General features: G+C 39.1%; 1 protein-coding gene across 16 annotated transcripts in view; it reads right to left on the bottom strand.

The window, feature by feature from the left end:
* Positions 1 to 4,499: 4,499 nt before the first annotated feature.
* ZFX (zinc finger protein X-linked) overlaps positions 4,500 to 22,246 on the bottom strand; it is a 96,458-nt gene continuing 78,711 nt past the window's right edge. For 15 of the 16 annotated variants that reach the window (XM_025438689.3, XM_025438685.3, XM_025438672.3 and 12 more), the window contains 5 exons: positions 12,829 to 12,978; positions 12,467 to 12,610; positions 11,679 to 11,831; positions 11,011 to 11,151; positions 4,500 to 10,173 (listed from right to left, as the gene is read on the bottom strand). In XM_025438689.3, the coding sequence (XP_025294474.1) occupies positions 8,990 to 10,173; positions 11,011 to 11,151; positions 11,679 to 11,831; positions 12,467 to 12,610; positions 12,829 to 12,978 (1,772 nt within the window). In that variant the 3' untranslated portion in view covers positions 4,500 to 8,989. The remainder of the gene's footprint in view (positions 10,174 to 11,010; positions 11,152 to 11,678; positions 11,832 to 12,466; positions 12,611 to 12,828; positions 12,979 to 22,246) is intronic. The other variant, XM_049107183.1, reaches the window with a different exon arrangement.

Genomic DNA, 22,246 nt, shown 5'->3' with positions numbered 1-22,246 from the left:
GCAGATTGAAACAATGATGGATATATATATATATATATAATTTTATCTGTGATACTGGCCTAAACAGTCACTATTTAAAGACTGAGGGGAGTGGCTATAACCCAGAAAACCTCAACATCCAACAAGTGTTTCTTTAGTATCTGCTATACACCATGTTGTTACAGGTGAACTGCAATGAACAAAACAGACAAATATCCCTGCACTCCTGGAATTTACATTCTAACAAAAAATAATTTGCTAACATCTAGTGACATTTAAAAAATAGTACATACCCTCTCATTTAGCAATTACGTCATAAGGGAATCCATCCTACAGAAATCAAAGCCCAAGTATGTAAGGATTATATGCACAAGGACACTGATTTCAACATTCTTATAGTGGCAGAAAACCAGAAATCTAAATGTCCACTAAAGGGGGAATGGTTGGGGATCCCTGGGTGGCTCAGTGGTTTGGTGCCTGCCTTCGGTCCAGGGCCTGATCCTAGGGTCCTGGGATTGAGTCCCACGTCGGGCTCCTTGCGTGAAGCCTGCTTCTCCCTCTGCCTGTGTCTCTGCCTCTCTCTCTCTCTCTCATGAATAAATAAAATAAAAATCTTAAAAAAAATAAAAGGGGAATGGTTGATCAAATTATGGTGGGTTCAATCTCTGGAAAGTTATTCGGCTATTAAAGAGAATAAATGTGATAGAGCTCGGTCTCCTGTCCCAGAGAGATGGACATAATATATATATATATATATTTATTTTTTTTGGACATAATATATTAAGTGACTTGCAAAGATACGTAATTGGACTTTGGTCAAAAACTGTGAAATCTCTGCCTCCTCTGCTCCCCCAACTTCCTCATACTTTTTATTATCTATCTTTGTACAGGTCTGTATGAGTATAGAGGGAAAACACAGTCTGTTAAATATGGTGACCACAAGAAAATGGCTTGCAGGAAGCATGAGGGTGAGCTCAAACTTGTCTTTATACTTATTTGTACAACACTTGTTATAAAAACACATATTTTGCAACTAAAAAATCTAAAAAAATTAAAACTCAGTAAAGATTCTTAAAAGGATAGTATATTCATTAGATAGGTTTCCTGAGGGAAGGGAAACAAAGCAAAAATAAACTACTTGGACTTCATCATAATAAAAAGCACAGCGAAGGAAATAATCAACAAAAATAAAAGGCAACCTATGGAATGGGAGAAGATATTTGCAAATAACATATCTGATAAATGGTTAGTCCAAAATCTATAAAGAACTTATCAAATTTAACACACAGAAATCAAATAATCCAATTAAAAAATGGGCAGATGGGGCATCGAGGTGGTTCAGTCAGTTAAGTGTCTACCTTCAGCTCAGGTCATGATCCCAGGGTCCTGGGATGGAGCCCTGAGTCGGCTTCCTGCTCAGCGGGGAGTCTGCTTCTCCCTCTTCCCTCTGACCCTCCCCACTCCACTCGTGTGCACTCTCTAAAATAAATTTTTAAAGTTAAAAAAAAATAAAAATGGGCAGAAGATATGAACATTTTTCCAAAGAAGACATGCAGATGGCCAAAAGATACATGAAAAGATGCTTGCTATCAATTACCATCAGGGAAATGCAAATCAAAACCACAATGAGATACCACCTCACACCTGTTACAATGGCCAAAATCAACAATACAAGAAACAACAGGTGTTGGTGAGGATGCGGAGAAAGGGGAACCCTCACACACCTATTGGTGGGAATGCAAGCTGGGGCAGCCACTGTGGAAAACAATATGGAGGTTCCTCAAAAAGTTAAAAACAAAACTACCCTATGATCCAGCAATTGCACTACTAGGTATTTACTCAAAGAATACAAAAAATACTAATTCAAAGGGATAATGCACCCTAATGTTTATAGCAGCATTATTTACAATAGCCAAGATATGGAAGCAACCCAAGTGTCCATCAATTGATGAATGAATAGAAAAGATGGTGTGTGTGTGTGTGTGTGTGTGTGTACACAATGGAAAATTAGCCATAAAAAGGATGAAATCTTGCCATTTGCAACGACATGGATAGAGCTAGAGAGTATTATGCTAAGGGAAATAGAGAAAGATAAATACCATATGATTTCACCCATATGTTGAATTTAAGAAACAAACGAGCAAACGGGGAAAAAAAAGACAAACCAAGAAACAGATTCTGAACTCTAGAAAACACACTGTTGGTTACCAGAGGGGAGGTGGCTGGAGGAATGGGCTTAAATAGTTGATGGGGATTGAGGAGGCACTTCTTATGATGAGCACTGGGTATTGTATGGAAGTGTTGAATCACTATGTTGTACACTTGAAGCTAATATAATACTGTATGTTAACTAACTGGAATTTAAGTAAAAACTAGAAGAAAGAAAGAAAAAAGATAGTATGTTCTAGGTAATGGGATTGAAAACAGAAAGCATTTTACTTTCTTCTCAGTACCATTCTGAATTTTCTATATTCTCTCCAAAAAAAATGTGCATTAAAACAGTTTAAAGACAACCAATCGGTATGGAAATAGTTGATGTTTGAAATGAAAACTCCTGAACACAGAATTAATGCTGTGGTAACAAGACAGATAAAAGATTTATGTGTATGGGCTAAGACCGGAAGATGAACAAAGATGAACCCCTTGAATAAAGCAACTGGCATTGTGGGTGACAATTTTTCTAAATATTGTTACAAAAATATGTAATAAAAATAACTTGCAAAGTTATCAGCTTTGGATAGTAAGTTAATTCCCTTGAAAAGTTACTTTTCTGAAGAAAAACTAAAGCATACCTCCCTAAAAGAAACAGGAACTAAATAAACCTTTATTTTTTTAAAATCATTTTTTAAAGATTTATCTAAGAGAGGGGAAGAGCACAGGGAGGGGGAGATAGTCTTAAGCTGACTCTGCACTTAATGCAGAGCCTGATGCCGGGCTCAATCCCGCGACCTTGAGATCACGACCTGAGCCGAAACCAAGAGTCAGCCGCTTAACTGACTGCACCACCCAGGTGCCCCAGGAACTGAACCTTTAGGTCAGTCACACAACCACCACTTCAAGAGGGGAGAAACAGAAGTCAGCTAGGGGGAAACCACCAGTATTGAAAGCTGAAAGTAGGGATCCCTGGGTGGCACAGCGGTTTGGCGCCTGCCTTTGGCCTGGGGCGTGATCCTGGAGACCTGGGATCGAGTCCCGCATCGGGCTCCCGGTGCATGGAGCCTGCTTCTCCCTCTGCCTGTGTCTCTGCCTCTCTCTCTCTCTGTGTGTGACTATCATGAATAAATAAATAAAATCTTTAAAAAAAAAAAAAAAGAAAAGAAAGCTGAAAGTAAGAACCTCACAGTTTGCTAGCGGGCTAATGCCAGAGGGCAGCCCAGAAGTGGACTCATCCTTACTATTTTACGAACCTGGCATGAGGAACTCTTCCCTGCCTTCCCGGAGTCCGGGCCTGGGAGGGCTGGTGAGGATGCTGCAGCCATTCTCTCCCACTTGCTCCATTTCTCTGGTGGAGGACAGAGCGGTCTCGGCTCCAAGTGCCTTCGAGTGACTGGCCACATCAGTCAAGGCCTCGACTGAGGGGAGAGAGATTTGGCTTCTTGCTTTCCCAATTCAACTTTATTAGAAGTTCACACGTTCAACTGGTGGTTTATGTCTATTTCTAATGTGGTTAGAACCCAAAGAGGAGAATGGATGTAACAGAACCTCCCAAACCACCGAAGATGGCTCTCTGCAATCTCTTTCCTTATTTTGAAGTTGCTTGGGCAAGAGGAAATGGCTGCTGAATTTAAAGCCAAATACAATCATTAAGGAAAAGCAGAAACTTGCCTCTCTTGGAAAGCAAAATAACATGGGTCTCGTTAACTATCCTATTTTCATCGATGGGTTTAGCTATTTGTGTGGTAATTCATATCACGGAAGAATAAACACGGAAGAATAAAAACCTCAGCTGGGTTTCTGTAGCAAAGTACCACAGTGGCTTTACAGCAGCAGGTCACAGCGCCAGAGCCTTTGTGTTCACCAGTACCAGCAATACAAGTAACACGAGACCAAAAGATCAGGAAAAACCAAGTAAAAGAAAATAATTCTTTTTTTTTTTTTTTAAAGATTTTATTTATCTATTCATGAGAGAGAGAGGCAGAGACACAGGCGGAGGGAGCAGGCTCCATGCAGGGAGCCCGATGTGGGACTTGATCCCGGGACTCCAGGATCATGCCCTGCCCCAAAGGCAGGCGCTAAACCGCTGTGCCACCCAGGGATCCCCCAAGAAAATAATTCTTGATGTTGACCTCAAACTTGGCAAACTTAAGAATTTCCCTCAGAAGTCATGAAAATGATTTTAAAATCAGTTAGGTGCAGTTGCTACAGTGATATTTTCACTGATGCTAGAAGTGCTGAAGGGGAGGGGGTCATATCACTTCCAGTTTATATGATGTTGGAGATTTATTAATTTTGTGATTTCAGTCTCATCGTTACCGTGTGTGTGTATGCCTTGTCTATAGCCAACACTCCACTAGAATAACTTAAAACAAAATAGGAATTTATTTACAATAGCAAAGATGTCAAAAATAACAGCAACAATATATAACAAACCCAAGAATTATTTCATGAAAAAGGCAAACAATATATACACGATAAAACAAAATCCAAAAGGGCAAAATTTAATTTTGACTTGCTCTAAAACAGCTGCAGAATGTGGCAAAATCATTTTTCATATATGAATTATTTAAGTAATGTTGGGCCAATTAAACACACACACCTCAGCTTTTCTCTTCTATTTGCTGAATCTTCCTCGGATTAACCTTCCTTGGAATCTCAGAAGGAATACAAGGAATCTTCCTTCTATTAACCTTTTGAGAAAATGGAACTTAAGGGAGACTATACAAGATTTATGAAGTATAGGCTACTTACGTGTGTACTGAAAAGGATACACACTGTCTGGTGGACTCACACTTCAAAAAGGTAAACCAAAGATGTCAACTAAGTCCCCTTGAAACCTCACTGCTAAAAAAAAAAAAAAAAAAAAAACAAAACCTCACTGCTTATTTCTTGGATTGTGTGTGTCTGTGTGTTTTCTCATCTACCACACAAAATTTGCACCAGTGATTTTTTTCGTTCCTTGGGTGCTCTAAAAGTTTCCCAATCTTGAGCATGCATCAGAATCACTTGGAGGATGTTAGGACACAGATCACTGGGTCTCATGCCCAGTTTTCTGATTCAGTGGGTGGGACATGCAGCCAAGAATTTTTATCTTTAACAAAGTCCCAGGTGATTATGATGCTGTCACTGTTGCCAGATCACACTTTGAAAACTATTGCTCTAAAATATCACCCCTTTAAGATTTTGGCCAGTCCAGGCTTTTCCTTCATGGATCCTAGAATTTGTGGGCAGCAAAATTGTTAACACTGAGATTCCCAGAGAATAGAGCAATACATTATGTGACTGCGTGGGATCAGACCGGTAAAATGCTGTCTACCAGGCACTGTACTACAACTAAATTTTTCACATGCTATGGTTTTATGTGATTCATGGCTCTGGGCAGTGACACCATGTTCTCTTGACCAATGACCCCAAGTTTTAATTATTTACTATTTCAGGCCAACACTTGTTCCTACATAAAGATCTGAAGGATCTCATCTTTAAAAATGAAAGATGTCTCAAATCCATCTGTTACTCTCTTTGGACTCCTGGTAACTTTTATCTAACTTCTCATTTTTGTAACGATGCCCATTCTCTATCTAGCATGTTATTGTCTACAAATCAAACCCTCCAAACGTGACACAAAGGTGTCACACTAAGGCAAGGCTTCTGCTGTGGAGGTGGGGACAACACCCAGTGATTAAGTATGCTGTGGACTGATACTGAAATGAACTTTAAGTGCTCTCAAAAACCACTTTATGCGTGGCAGATTCATCTCAGGGGAACTGGAGATGCTAATAAAACAAATCCCTTATGAAGATAAAAGAAAAAAAATGAACTTCAAGGACATGCTCATCAAAGGACTCACCAATCATCTCTTAAGTTCTCTGATATATTACTTGCAAATTCGCACGGCTCAACTATTATGAGTATTTGCATCGAGTCACAAAATTCAAAGCAATCAAGCATTTTGCAATCCAATGCTGCATAAAAGGAATTAAGAAATGGGGAAATGAAAATAATCCACTGCTTTTGATGTTTATTAGGTTTACAAAAACTGTACATTTTTTTCCTTAAGAAAAAGCATTAACTTAGTACTGGTATCAAATAGACTAAACATCCATTAACAGGAAAATATTCTGATTTTTATTTTTGCACGTTATTCTCAAGTACACAATTACAATAATGTCACACATCCCTATATGATTTTCTTTTTATGTATTTTACTTTTTTTACAAAGTGTACAGAGGGAGGGACATACAATATTTAATAGGATATTTCTACAGAACAATAACTTATATTATGTCCTTGTAAAAATCTGTACCTCTTTAAAACATTTAACTGAAACATCCATTTTTTTTAGCTTTGCTAATCAAAATCGTTTTAAGAATTAAAACTAGGTTGTAACTAATGTCAGTACATAACAGTGACTACAATTTCATTTTCTCTTTATACAGACACATTTTATCATATTCACTTGACCAAACCCTTAAATACCTTTTAAAGGTTTCAATATTGTGCTTTAAAAAGAAAATAACTGTGTATGATTCCAGACTATGTAAGAGAAATATAAAGTGTGTAAAGTGTTGTGTTCTTTATCTTTCAGTTTATTTAAAAAAATATAGTTAAATGACCAATTATTTATATTTTCTGTACTAATTTTACAGCGTGTTTTAAAGTCAATAAATTTCCGCTTTCATTTAAGTGTTTTTTACGTGATTTCTGGGGAAAAAAAAAATTAAGGGAGATTTTAAAGGTTCTCACAAAAAAACAGACAGAGCTTTCAAGGATAGTACTGCAGGGCAATGAATCACACAACTGTAAGTTACTTTAAAAAAAAAAAAAAAAAAGCATGTTATGAGAGCCAAGAGGGCACAGAAGCTCCCACTGGGACAGGCCCATGCCTTGGCTTTAACTGGCATTCAGGTTGGAGTCCATACCAGCCTAAAGCACTTGATTTACAACTGGACAAAATCAATCTAGCACTTCAGAGGCTTGCCAACCACCAAATATTTAGATTTCTAACCCTATAAATATAATTCTTGAATACAAATATCAATGGCACAGAGAAAGAGGAGAGGTAAAAACCTAACAGCACGAAAGGGATGGAGGAGCACCATAATGAAGTGGCAAGGCAGCTATCAAGTGGGAAGAAAGTTCCTAAATCTCCTATAACGTGCCAGATACTCATATGCTGACAGTCAATTCAAAGGACCCCAAAAACTGTTTTCCCATTTCCCAAAATCCATCTTCACATAACCAAATTCTAATTAACCAAGTATATTTTATGCATCTCTGACTCTGATTCCAAACTGTTTGTTTAAAAACTGTCAGCTCTCAAAGAAAAACAAGACTGTAAAAGACTTGGTGACGTTCCAAATAAGGCCTCAGATTTTCCTCATGCACTTAAACACACCTTTATCTTCTAACCGAAGCCAATTTAAGCGTTCAGTTTTTTTAAAGTTTGCTAACTGCAACTAAGAAAGAACAGAGCAGGCTGGACCTGCCAGGTGTAAGTCATAATTAGCACCCAATCCCTGGTACATGGCGCTGTGGCTTCCTTGATCCCCCTCACTGGGTGACGCACAGCTCCCTCGTGGGCTTCTCAGAGAGAACTGAGGGAGTTAAGTCCAGATATTCATTAGCTTTTCAGAAAAATATAAAGGCATGGAGCTGAAGTTGTATGAAAACATTCTATCTAGAAACATCTTAATGTCTATTTTTCAATTACCAAAGATATTTAAAAGAAAATACCTTTACTCTTTAAAAATACTAGTGTCCTTATTTTCCTTCTAATTCTTCACCTGAGTAGTCTCTCTGAAGAGCATGATTTATAAAATGCTCTCTCATGCATCCCTGCATCTTTCATGTTATTGTAAATTTAATACTTTTCATTATAGATCTTAACTACTACTGGGGTTGTGTGTATAAATATGTAAAATAAGCAATACACACAGATACATGTTCTCTATATATGTGCATATATATAATTCAGGGTACATTTACATATATAAAGTCGCAAAAGATCCTACGAGCCACGAATTACCTCTAGGAGATTCCAAAATGCAGTCCTCAATAATCTCATTTGTAGCACACAACCATTCCAAGACAAAGCAGCACAGACGGAATAATCAAAATACAACAGCATCAAGCAAAATTTGTCAAGAAAGTTTTCTAAGTTTGCTATGCTGACAAAAGATGTAAATACATCAAAGAAAGCCCCCAAAGAAGTACAGTTTGTCTGCTAAACAAAATGAAAAGTAAACACGAACCCAGCCACTGTTCTTTCCTCAGCGATGCCAGGGACGCAAAAGCTCAAATGGAAACTTTCATTGTCATATGGTCTGAAAATAGTAAGCAAGACAAGTAAATGATTTCCATATTAGGATAATTAGATCTGACTGTAAAATCTCCCATTTATGTTAGTCGATGTCTCTGACAATTTTATTGTGAGAAATTTATGGGAAAAAAAAAATGAGTCAACATGAATACTTTCCGAGTTACCAATCTAAAGTTACCTTAACTTTAAGTTAAATGGTCTTAGAAGAGTACCATCAAGGTAAGCAAGGTAAATATTTAAATAAATATAAAACTTCTAAGATAGAAAAATTCAGTATAGAATCAGGGATTACTTTATTAAAAGCAACTTACTTGTTGCTGCTTTCCCCCATTTATTAAACAAACTGAATAGAATTCAGAACACACTATTCAACAAAATGTAAAAAAAAAAAAAACCAACTCAACTAGAAGCAATAATTCTATTTGTACACAGCATAAATCAATATACAGTATTGTATGTGAACGAGACTGATTGGCTTCAAATGAAATTTCTGTTTCAAGGCCAACATCTCTACAAATGTCTATAGAAGTACTGTTAGGGCAGGCCAACTTCTTTATGATGTCGCATTATGTGCTGGTTCTTTTCTGAAGGTCTACGGAACCCTTTCTTGCAGTACTCACAACGGTGAGGATAGTCTTTTGTATGAATGGAGATAACGTGCCGTTTAAAGCCTGAGGCATCTGTAGTGCTATACTCACAGTACTCACACTGATACACTTTCCTGCCACTGTGTGTCTTCATATGCTTTTTAAGCTCATTCTGTTGCCTAAATCCCTTTCTACATCTCTTACACCTAAATGGAAGATCTTTTGTGTGGACTGAGAGAATATGGCGACTTAGAACAAATGGATCTGCAATCTTAAAGTCACAATGTCTACACTGGTGCATTTTTTTACCCTTGTGGGCAGCCACGTGTTTCTTGAGTTCAGAAGGCCTGTGAAAGCCTTTATCACACATGTCACACTTATGGGGGTAGTCCTTCGTGTGAACCGAAATTATGTGTCGTTTCAAATCACTTGAGTTCGAACTCTTGTGGTCGCAGTGCAAACACTGGTGTGTTTTGCTTTCTTGGTGGATAAGAGCATGTTGCTGCACCTCTTTGGTATCTGAGAAAGTCAGAAGACAGATGTCACACTTGAATGGCATCTCTTTACTATGCTTAGTTTTTACATGTGTTTTCAAGTTAGAAGAGTCTGCAGACCTATATTCGCAGTACTGGCACTGGTACGGCTTCTCCCCAGTGTGGATTCGCATGTGCTTTTTGAGCTCTGATGGGTGACGAAAACCTTTGCCGCACTCCACACAAATATGAGGAAAGTTCTTGCTGTGGACCGCCAAAAGGTGGCGATTCAATAACCCTTGTTCAGCTGTCTCGTATTCACAGAATTTACACTTGTGCATTTTGTTGGCTCCTTTCTCCTTATGCACCATTTTGTGCGTAAACAAAGCCCCAGCATGAGAGAAATGCTTCCCACACTCGTCGCATTCAATGGCCTTCTCTGCTTTGCTGGTCAGCTTGTGGCTCTCCAGGTGGTTGTGTAAACTTATCTTCTTGTTGGTAGTGTAATCACAGTCAGTACAGCGGTACTTCTTCTTGGTAAGGTGTTCAGGATGGTTTTTCATGTGCCTTTTCAAAAAACCTCTCGACTTAAATTTTTTCCCACAAATCATGCAAGGATAGACAGTCAAGGGATGTCCATCAGGGCCAATAATTATTGCTAAGAAAGGAAAAAAAAGGAGCATGAGTGATCAAACCAAGTTCCACGTTGGTTTCTTCAAGCAGTTAAAGTGTGTGTTCTGAACGTTATTAGGGATGTATGCCTATGTTAAGCTATATGCTACTTAACATTCCTTTTGCCATTTTTTTGGTATAAGAGATATAGCAACCTGTCATAAAAAGAACCCTGGTCTGAAAACTTCATTCAGTATGACTGTACCAACCTCAGTCCCTCCAGTTTAAAAACTAAATCAATAAATATGTAACTTCTACCAACTAGTGATCAAAGCTATGTCAATTTAGAAAATCACTCATAAAAATAAAGTTTTATAATCACAATTCCTGCTTTGGTTATTCCAAAAAACATAATTTTGTGTCAATTTACAGTAAAGCTTAAATCCACCTATGGAAATTTTAATATGCAAATTGCCATCCACGAATAGACAGGGTCACACGAACTGAAGTACTTGTCCTGCTGCTCTGTAAATTATGCCTGCCTTAAGGGAACATAATCAGATTCTTTGTATTAATTTTGTTTTTAAAACAGTTAATGCTTGCAATAATTTGAGGGATTTCTTTTTATTTCCACATAAAAACCACCCGAGTTTTGAATTTTTTTTCCTCATCCACAATGGATCCGTTCCCTGTTTCTTTTTATCCCAGGAAATCATTCATGAATATCACTGAATTCTTAAAATTATATTTTCAAATTCAATACACAAAAGCTACATGTGGTCTAGCAGCTAAAATGCCATCACAACACCTCCGTGGATACATACTAGAGTTTCATCTGAGAGCTCGCAAAGCACGCTGCGCTGTGGAACTCTTGTGCCCTCACCTGTTTGGTACTGCCTGGAATCAGGTCTTCTCCTTTTCTTTGGTTTTTGTTTAGCCAGTCTGCCGAGCCCAGCAGACTCATCTATGTGCAAGAGGGCACTTGCAGTGCCATTCCGGGTTTCAATTCCATCAGAATTATTACCTAACAATGCGTATTAAAAAACAAAATTATACAGTATTATAAATTATAAAAAATTAGGGATTCTTTATTTACTACAACAACAAAAAGTAAGCCATGATACTCATGAATGACAGAGCCCCCATTCTAGGTAATGGGCTTTATGACCACATTTATTATAGTGAGACAGTAGGAAATGCCTAGCTTCCAAATCTAAAAAACACGTCATCATTGTGCCCCATGAACTCCCTTGTCTCCCAAAATTGTAAAGTCATGGGCCAGATACAATCAAGATGAAAAGTTTCAGCTTGAGAGCCTGTGTACTTCTTGCAGTACTTCCTGCTACGTAATATACACATGAAGGAAATTCCTGTTAAAAATAAAGACAAAAGGTAGACTTTATAATCTTCCTCTACTCTTGTTCATATCAAGTAACCCATACAGGGTAGTGGTGTTTCCTATTTTGGAAACCTAAGACCATAGACACCGTTCTCAATCATGAATTCATGTTCGCAAGCCAACTCCATCCAAAGAGCTGCCAAGTGACTTACCGTAAGCTGCCGCCCAAGCGATTGGCATGAAGGTTTTTATTTCATTGTCATCAATCTGTTGCTCGTGTGCTGCAGCGGCCGCTGCAGCTGCCGCAGCATCCTCCTCCCCTACGATCACCTCCATATAAACTTCGTCGGCGATTTCCGCAACATCTAAGTAGGAAATTATATCAACTTTTGTGACCAGGTTTACAGAGATCACAAGAAAGATGTTTTTATTTGAATTCAGTTAACAGACAAGTAGAAAGAAGGTTCATTATACATCTAGAACACAGCTTTCACACAGTCCTAAGCAGGTAATGCATATTTGTTGAACGAATCATTGATTTCTTGGTTTTCACCTTAAACTTTTTTTTTAAGATTGATTATTTATTTATTTATTTATTTATTTATTTATTTATTTATTTTTTATGATATATATATAGAGAGAGAGAGAGAAAGAGAAAGAGGCAGAGACACAGGAGGAGGGAGAAGCAGGCTCCATGCTGGGAGCCCTACATGGGACTCGATCCCGGGACTCCAGGATCGCGCCCTGGGCCAAAGGCAGGCGCTAAACCGCTGAGCCACCCAGGGATCCCCTTAAACTCGTTTTTTTTTTTTTTTTTAAACTCGTTTTTAAAGCAACATTTTACACATCCGTCAAGAGTCACTGAGACTTCCCTTGGGATATGGCAGCAATATAATCTCTACAATAATGCTAGTTGTTTTCCTTTAAACACTGACCATATTTAAAAACAGAGAGCTACAAAAACATAAAATTTTCTCCCACAAAAAGGCCACCTACTTACTTAAATCTTCATCTTCTTGCTGAGAGTCGTTGACAGTCATATAAACCATCTTTTCCCTTGGCACACGAATACTGCTACTCTGATCAAGTAATTCAACTCCATGATCATTCTCAGGCTCACTTTCCACAATGTCTACGGTGCCACCTATCAGGGAAGAGGACAGCTCCGAGAATTTATCTGAAAACTCCATTTCTCCCCATCTGACTTATACATTTCATATACTTTTCTACTGCTACATGGAAATCCTTGTTTAAAAGTTATCTTCAGAAAAGATTTCAAATGTTCTCAATCTAAACCACCCAAAAGAAATCAGGGTGAAGGGTCAGATCAGGATGTATAATATGCAGAAGTTTTCCTCTTACCTAAGTCATCCTCTCCAGGGTCAGCTTTAAAAATGTACACCTTGATGACTTCTGGGCAAGTGCCATCCACCTTACAAGGGTCAATTTCCGACTCTGCATCCATGGTCATTCCAGAGGAACCATCGTGTTCTATTTTGCCAGCATCATCCACTGAAAAGGCAGGAAATACATTACAAATAACAATAGCAGACCCTTTAATAAAATGTTAGTTTCTAAAAGTCCTTTTTACAAATATAATCTCTAAGAGGCTTCATACAAAATCGGAGGATTTTTCCCTAGACAAGTAGACACGTGTGGCACAGTGGGAAATGTGGCTGACTGCTACGTCAAAGCAGGGGTCATGGAGGGCCTTGTGCAACCCGGCAGAGGGGTTCAGATTTGACAATGGTAGGTCAGAGGTTTCTCAATCTGGTCAGGTGTCATTATCTCTTAGGGAATGTAAGAACACAGTTTCCAGCCCAGCAGCACTAACAGAGTCAGAATCTGTAGGGGGAGGCCAGCTATGTGGAGAGATTTAGAGATTCTGCGCAGAGACTATTCAGCAGAGCAGCGGTAACAGCAGATCACCGTTTCCCAAACACCATACTGGCCTTTAGGAAAGTGGATGCAAAGGGATCAAGGCATAAAGTAAGGATAGCACTTGTGAGTCTACTGCAAAAATGTGGGCAGCAGATGCCAAGGCCTCACATCAGAACAGAAGTAGGATGGATGGGGAAGGACGCTAGACTGGAGCCCTGTCTTAGGACTGAAATGGCAGGACCTAAGAATGAAAACTGAACAGGCAGGACAAAGGAGCCAAGGATAACTTTGGGGTTTCTGATTTAGGTGACTGAGTATCTAGGGGAAGAAATGCTAAGAAGAGAAATGAGGAAAAGGATCTCTTCCTGCATGGTGAATAAACTTAGGGTCTGGGAGGTAACATCCCTGAAAGCTCTCACACTGGTGCCTGTCCCTATCCTCTTATTTATATGTTTACTTATTTATTTAATTTTATTTATTCATGAAAGACACACACACACAGAGGCAGAGACATAGGCAGAGAGAGAAGCGGGCTCCATGCAGGGAGCCCAAAGTGGGACTCGATCCCTGGACTCCAGGATCACGCCCTGGGCTGAAGGCAGACGCTTAACTGCTGAGCTACCCAGGTGTCCCTGTCCTTATCCTTTTATATTCACAGCACCCTCTGCTTGTTTCTCTCCGAGTGTACTAGTCACTCTATATTGTCACTATCATGGATTTCCCTCCACTTTCTCATTGATAGAGGAGAGAGAACCTGTCATTTTATAAGTCATTCTCTTAAGGCAAGCGTCCAGTGATGGCAGACGCTTGGAATACTGATGAGCCAATGATTCAGTGAATGAGATGTGAAGTCAGTGGCTGGATATTTGAGTCTGAAAGCTGAAGGCTGACACAAAGATTTGGGAGCCATCAGATCTGTGTTAACTAGCCCTGAGATCACAGTGAGGACCTACAGCATGAGGAAAGAGTGGGGTAAGGCTATCCTGCGGACTGTCACAGTTTAAGGGAGGGACAAAAAGAATTCACAAAGGAACCCAAGAGAGGAAAGCTAGAGAGGCTGGTGGGAAATCCGGAAGGAGGCTAGCTAGGGAGTTATAAATCCCAAGAAGCCCATTAAGGCCCACGGCAATAATGCAGTGCACATCCAAGTCAAGGAGGAATGTCTGTACTGACTGTAATGTCTGTACTGGAAGTTGCTGATGCTCCTGGTGAAAAGCAGCATAGTGAAGGCTACACAGGGTCAGATTAAAATGGGGTGAGGATTCACTGGAAGGTGTGTGTTTCTTCAAGAGGTCTAACTTTAAACTGGACAACAAAGGGGCAGTAACTAGAATGAAGTGCAGAGTCAAGGACTTTTCTGTTTAGCTGATAAGAATACTCAAGCATATTCAGTCTGTGGGAGCAAATACAACAGACAGGAAGAAGCTGAAGCCAGAGGACATGGTGGACACCTCTGGATTGAGATGTCAGAGGAAAAGAGGAAGATGACATGAGAGGCAAAGATGAAGAAATTTTCCTTAGACAGGGGAAGCAATATGCTATCCTTCTGAGACCTGAGGTGGTAAACCTGGATGCGAACAAAGCTACAGTGTGTAAAGGGGGAAGACTGTAATGCTAGAAGCTGGAGGAGTTTGTGGCTGGTGGCTTCAACATCCAGCCTGACGTGTATTTACCCCCTTCTCAAAGCTCAATATTTTTATGACATAGCCGGCTGACTGAGCCAAGGCCATTTTGTTAAAAGCAGCCCTGGAATTTCAAAGTGAGGTAGCAGTTACAAGGATGAAGATCTCATCAAATGAGTCAGAGAGTTCTGAATAAATCTGTTACATCTTCAGAAAACTCATCTCTGAACAGTTTGATATTATTGAGCAAGGCTTGTCAAACTGATTCTAACAGATACTAGAAAATCAAGTGTCCTTGTGTGCACAAAGAACAGGGTCAGGCTAGCTGTTTTAGCATATGTTACTTTGTTAGTACCCATAAGATAAAACCTTTGATGACTGAAAAACCTCATCATTTTGGAGCTTGCCAAATGTCATGTATTTATCTATAATTCGGAGTAAAAGACCTTTTTCTCTTTGCTTTCATTATTGTCTAGGAAAACACATTTCAAGTATACAGGTTCACCTGAGCCAAGCAAAGCCATTCTATTGTTAGACAAAAGTAGAATTCACCTTCAGGTTTTTGCCTTGAAAATTTGCCCCACTAACTCAACTTATGAAATTATTCTGAATATGAAATATTACAGAAGTGATTTTTTTAAAACCACTTTGATGGTCCTGTTAAGTACTCAAAATTTCTCTGATTTTAAAGCTACCATTAAAAATGAATTTCTAAAAATAGACAAAGAAATCCTGGATAAAACTGAGTCATCATACGTATGATTTCCACCTAAGTGCCTTCTTCTAATGTAGTGATGAAGAACTAGAGGTCTGGAACAAGGCCTCTCCAAAATAGAAGAGCATAATTTCTGTAAATTAAGACTACTTCTAATAATAACTACCATTTGCATGGCATTTTGCTATTTCCTTATCATTTCTATGTACTTTTATTTTATTTGATCCTTACCTTCTCCAGATAAAGAAACAAAGGCTCTGAGATGGTATGTGATTTGCCCAAAGTCAATGAACTAATAAATAAGAGATGGGAGAGAAAAGAGGTGCCTGTCTTTAGAACCCAGATCTTAGGGTACCTGGGTGGCTCAGTGGTTGAGCATCTGCCTTTGGCTCAGGTCATAATCCCAGTATCCTGGGATCGAGTCCCACATCAGGCTCCCCACAGGGAGCCTGCTTCTCCCTCTGTCTATGTCTCTGCCTCTCTCTCTGGATCTCTCATGAATAAATAAAATCTTAAAAAAAAAAAAAAACTTAAAAAAATAGAACCCAGATCTTTATTTTCATCTTCTGATTTTTTAATTTACTGTATAAGACTTATTATTTAAAAAAACACCAATAGTCCCACCAACCAGAGACTCCATCATGTTAGTAAATTTTCTTCCCAGTTTTTCTATTTTTGTTAAATCGGCATCAGTGTCCTCAAGCCTTATATAATAACCTTTACAACTCAGCCAGCATTTTAAACTTCAAAACTGAGAAACACTGGACTTATCAATGATCTCATTAGTAAGAGCAAAACTATAGCAAAATATAGGCAATACTTTATACTGCTTGAAGGAAGCTTCAGTAAACTCTCCTAAAGACCAAAAATTGAGGGATACTTATTTGCAATGGTAATAGATATCACTGTGCCTAAAAAACATAGCTCATTAAGATCTCAAAAAATCCAGTAGTTTCTGGAAAAGAAAAATTACTGGAGTGGAGGTAGGAAATAAACCACTTCAAGTAAATTGTTTTTTTTTTTTTTTTTTGGTTTTGGGGTTAGAGAGAAAAAGAGCACTTATGGGGGGGAGGGACAGAAGGAGGGGGGAGGGAAAGAAGGAGAGAGAGAATATAAATCTTAAGCAGGTTCCAGGTCCAGCGCAGAGCCCAACACAAGGCTCAATCTCACCATCCTGAGAGCAGGACCTGAGCCCAAAACACAAGTCAGTCACTTAACTGTCTGAGCCACACAGCGCTCGTTTTGTTTTGTTTTTTTCTTCTTCTTCTTCTTTATGAAGTCTCCACATGCCAGGCTTGAATCATGACCCTGACATCAAGACCTGAGCTGAGGGATCCCTGGGTGGCGCAGCGGTTTGGCGCCTGCCTTTGGCCCAGGGCGCGATCCTGGAGACCCGGGATCGAGTCCCACGTCGGGCTCCCGGTGCATGGAGCCTGCTTCTCTCTCTGCCTATGTGTCTGCCTCTCTCTCTCTCTCTCTCTCTATGACTATCATAAATAAATAAAAATTTAAAAAAAAAAAAAAAAAAAAAAAAAAAAAAAAAGACCTGAGCTGAAATCCAGAGTTGAATGATTAACCAACTGAGCCCCCCCAGGTGCCCCTCAAGTAAACTGTTAAATGCTGATCTAATTAGAAGATCAGTCAAACTAAGCTGATGGAGAATCTATGTAATAAGGAAGGATGGTGGTCATGATGGATAATGTAACATTTACTGACCACATACCTTGCACTAAGCATGATGATAAGCCCTTAAAATGTAACCATTTACTCCTCATAAAAACCTTATGAAATAGGTAATACACTACTGGGTACTTACCCCCAAGGTACAAATGTAGTGACCCAAAGGGGCACCTGCACCCCTATGTTCACAGCAGCAATGTCCACAATAGCCAAACTATGGAAAGAACCCAGATGTCTACTGACAGATGAATGGATATCTATACAATGGACTATTACTCAGCCGTGAAAAAAAAAATTAAATCTTGCCACTTGTAACGACATGGATGGAACTAAAGAATATGATGCTAAGCAAAATAAGTCAATCAGAGAAAGATAATATAATCTCACTCATGTGGAATTTAAGAAGCAAAACAGGATCAAGGGGAAGAGAGGAAAGAAAAAAAAGATGAAATCAGAGAGACTGACAAGCTATAAGAGACTCTTAATCATAGGAAGTAAACTGAAGGTTGCTGAAGGGGGGGGTGTAGGTAGGGGGATGGGGTAACTGGGTGATGAACAGTACTGAGGGCACATGATGGAATGAGCATTGGGTGTTTTTTTGTTTTTGTTTTTTTTAAATTTATGATAGTCACACACAGAGAGAGAGAGGCAGAGACACAGGCAGAGGGAGAAGCAGACTCCATGCACCAGGAGCCCGACGTGGGATTCGATCCCGGGTCTCCAGGATCACGCCCTGGGCCGAAGGCGGTGCTAAACCGTTGAGCCACAAACACAGAAGGCTTAAAAAAAAAAAAAAAGAATAGGTAATACTGTTTTGTTATTCTCACTTAATCTCACTTACACAGCCCTCAGTCAGCTTTCCTATAACAAAGACCCAGTTGCATTACTCTCTGGCCCAGAATGGTACCCTATTTCCTACCAAATAAAATACAAACTGCATAGTCTAGCATCCAACCTTTGACCAAGGTGCCTTGTGCCTTCGGCCTTGCCTCCCCTATCAGGCCCTAGACGACCCCATGTGCCCTGAGCTTAAACAATACATTTTTATTTCCATGCCTTTATGCTTATTGTACTTATATATAATTCATTGTAGGAATTGTACATCTTACTGTTTGAAAAAAGTATTTTTAAAGTATAAAAGTAAATTAAAATGTGATCAAAATCCTACCACCCAGAACTACCAATTTACAGATTATTCAGACATTTGCCTAGGCATATTTATAAATTAAAGAGTGAACAGATATTTTAATGAAAACTAGATACTGTAATATGTCATTTTTAAACAAAAATTATTACATTATAATTTACTTGAACTCAAACAACTTTAATTCCACAGTCAATCTCATTCCCTTGCTCTCCAATCCCCTGCCCTCCCCCGCCTCCTTTCATTCCATCATACTGGCTTGGTAGAACCATAAACTTGCCTAATTTCAACTTTCCTCTCTGCCTCTGCACCAGCATCTATGTCACTAATCTGATAGGAAACACACACGCACACTGATGGCTTCACTTTAAATTCATGACCCTGAACCTGAAGCAAAGCTTTTCTGCTACTTTCCCTCTCTCTTATTTACTAGTATCCTCTCTCCTCAAATCTCTAATTTCACCTCCCCATCCTCATTCTCAGTTGATGATCTTATTTCACGGAGAACAAGTGAAATGATTGGAAGATTCACTGATAGCCAGATCTACACACCTACCAGCAACCAAACCCAGCCTGTTACCAAAGACAAATCACCTGCATTCCTAGCTAAAGCCTGCCCCCCTCTTTATTGCTCCAACATTCTCTCCCCCATACTGGATTGTTTTTATCAGTATATAAACTATTCTCTTTCCCCCTTTAAAACAAAAACTCTTGACCTCATTTCTCCAATTCTTGTCATTCCATATCCTCTAAACTCACTTCAATCGGGCCCATGACTTCACCAAAACTGCTCATCACTTGACTCTAATTCACTTTCCTCACTTGGCTTCCAGGATGCAAGTTCTTGGTTTCCTCCTCTCTCACTGGCCATGCCTCCTCAGTCCTTTGCAGGAGCTGCCTCTTACTTAGCCTCTTAATGTTGCAAACCTCAGGGCTTAGTCTTTGGTCTTGGTTTATTTACAATCACTCCTTTGACAATGTCATTCTGTTTTATAGCTTAAATTTTATCTGTATGCCAACAACTCCCAATTTTGTATCTCCGTTCTAGTCCTATTTCCCCAACTCAGATTTGTACATGTCTTTGATGTCTATCAGGTATCTCAAAATTAAATTCTGTGCTCAAATGTCATCTCAGCAAACCCTGACCACATCTGTAACCCAAAATTCTCCTTATACTCTTGTCTTCTACCCAAGAAGGTATCACTCATACTACATCACTTATTTGTCTGTGTAACTCTGTTAGAACATAACATAAGGGAGGGAAAAGCACTGGCATGTATGTTCCATTGTATGTATCATTGTTCACTGATGTATCCCAAATGTCTACAATACACTGACATAAAGATACAACATTCATTTCTTAAATGCTGATCTTCAAGTAAATAAATGTCTAGTCATTATCTTACTAGTTCTTAACCCTCTAAAGTAAATATATTACAAAAACATTTAGTCATAGTTTGCTCATAACACATGAATTAATCTTTTTTTTTAAAGAGAACATCTGTGCAAGAGAGGGACACAAAGAATCTTGACCAGGCTCCATGCCCAGGTGCAAAGCCTGATGCAGGGCTCGATCTCATGACCCTGAGATCATGACCTGAGCCAAATCCAAGAATTGGACACTTAACCGACTGAGCCACCCAGGTGCCCCATGAATCAATTTTAAACCCAATATCTGGGCACCTGGGTGACTCAGTGGTTGAGCGTCTGTCTTCGGCTTGGGTCCTGGGATCAGGCTTCCCATGAGGAGCCTGCTTCTCCCTCTGCCTATGTCTCTGCCTCTCAATCTGTATCTCTCATGAATAAATAAAATCTTTTAAAAAAAAGTCTGTATCTACTGTCATCCTACTATGAAAGATACGGAAACGAACACATCAACATACCTTCCCTTCCACCTTTTTTTTTTTTTGAGAGTGCACACACATGGGGAATGGAGGTCAGCAGAGGGAGAGGGAGAATCTTAAATAGGCTTCACGATTAGCCCAGAGCCCAATGATGGGTTCAATCTCAAGACCCTGAAACCATGACCTGAGCCAAAATCAACAGTAGGGCCCTCAACCCACTGACAACCCAGGTGCCCCTCCCTGTCCCAAATATTTTATAGTTACTTTGATATTAAATGAATGCCAATGCTCACTACCAACCCTTTTACCATGATTTCTCCAGTCTATATCTCTCTATACTGACTGATCCTTTGGTTTGCTAGATTCCTTACCAAATAGGGCTGTCAAGAGGGCAAATGGATGTTACAGTTCCTGAGTTCTTGAATATTTGAAAATGTCAGTCTGTGGCCTTCATTTCCAAAACAATTTGGCTGGGAATAAAATTTTTAAGTTACATTTTCTCAGAACTTTGAAGAGTTGTTCCACTATCTTCAAACACTGAGTATCTCTGTGTTGATGTCCTTATAACTCTTAACCCTTAAATTTCACTAAACATCACTAGGATTATGACTTGCTGTTTTTATCATCCTGTCAATTTCTTGAAACAAGAAAGATTTTATATTTCAGGAAAATTCCCTGAAAGATTCCAATTTTTATCTTAGGGCAGTTTCTTCCGTTATAAATATTTTTGTAGTTCATTCATTGTTTCCTTCTTTTAGAATTCCCCTTATGTGTCTGTCTCCTTTATCTGTCTCCTGTATCTAGCCATCTCCTCCATAATTATTTTTGTACTTTTTTTTCTTAGTCATTTCATTTTTGTGATTTCCTAAAGCTGGATCCTCTGTCTGTGCTTATTTACTGAGGCATATTTATTCTTACGGTTGCTTCTAGGCTGGCTTTTATCTTGATAGTTTTATTTTTCTCTTCAATTTCTTTTTTTTTTTTTTAATTTTTAATTTATGATAGTCACAGAGAGAGAGAGAGAGAGGCAGAGACATAGGCAGAGGGAGAAGCAGGCTCCATGCACTGGGAGCCCGACGTGGGATTCGATCCCGGGTCTCCAGGATCGCGCCCTGGGCCAAAGGCAGGCGCCAAACCGCTGCGCCACCCAGGGATCCCCTTCTCTTCAATTTCTTTCTGAATTCTGTTTCTATCTGCTTCTATTGTCTTATATTCTTTGAACTTCTGCATCTCCTTTTTGACTTTTAAAAAAGAGACCATGGGCAGCCCGGGTGGCTCAGCGATTTAGTGCCACCTTCGGCCCAGGGCGTGATCCTGGAGACCTGGGATCAAGTCCCATGTCGGGCTTCCTGCGTGGAGTCTGCTTGTCTCTCTGCCTGTGTCTCTGCCTCTCTCTCTCTGTTTCTCTCATGAATAAATAAATAAAATCGTTAAAAATAATAATAAAAATAAAAAAGAGATGTTGGAAATGTCCTATATCTGCACTAGACATATGTGGTTATTGAGCACTTGAAATATGGTTGGTGCAATTCAGAAGCTATAGATTTAATTTTATTTTTCATTTAACTAAATTTAGCCACATGTAGCTAATAACTACCATATTGGAATACACAGGCTCAGACAATTGTTGGGATACACTTACTCTGTTTCTTTCAGAGATTCTTCTTGCAATTAATATATTGTATTAATAAATAAAAATATTTTAGAGAGCTGAAGAACATGAATCCTTAGATTCAAAGAGCTCATCATGCATGAAAATATAATGCATGACAAAGACCTACACCTAACTAAACACAATTGTATATTTCAGACCAGCAGGGTAAAGGAAGATCTTAAAAGCTTTCAGAAGAAAAAGAAACACCTACAAAGGAATGAGAGTCAAAATGACATCAGG

The sequence above is a fragment of the Canis lupus genome, chromosome X (genome assembly GCF_003254725.2).
Source record: "Canis lupus dingo isolate Sandy chromosome X, ASM325472v2, whole genome shotgun sequence".
NCBI lineage: Eukaryota > Metazoa > Chordata > Mammalia > Carnivora > Canidae > Canis > Canis lupus.
The sequence above is the reverse complement of the archived record's forward strand: the minus strand, read 5'-3'. Positions and strand labels throughout refer to the sequence as shown.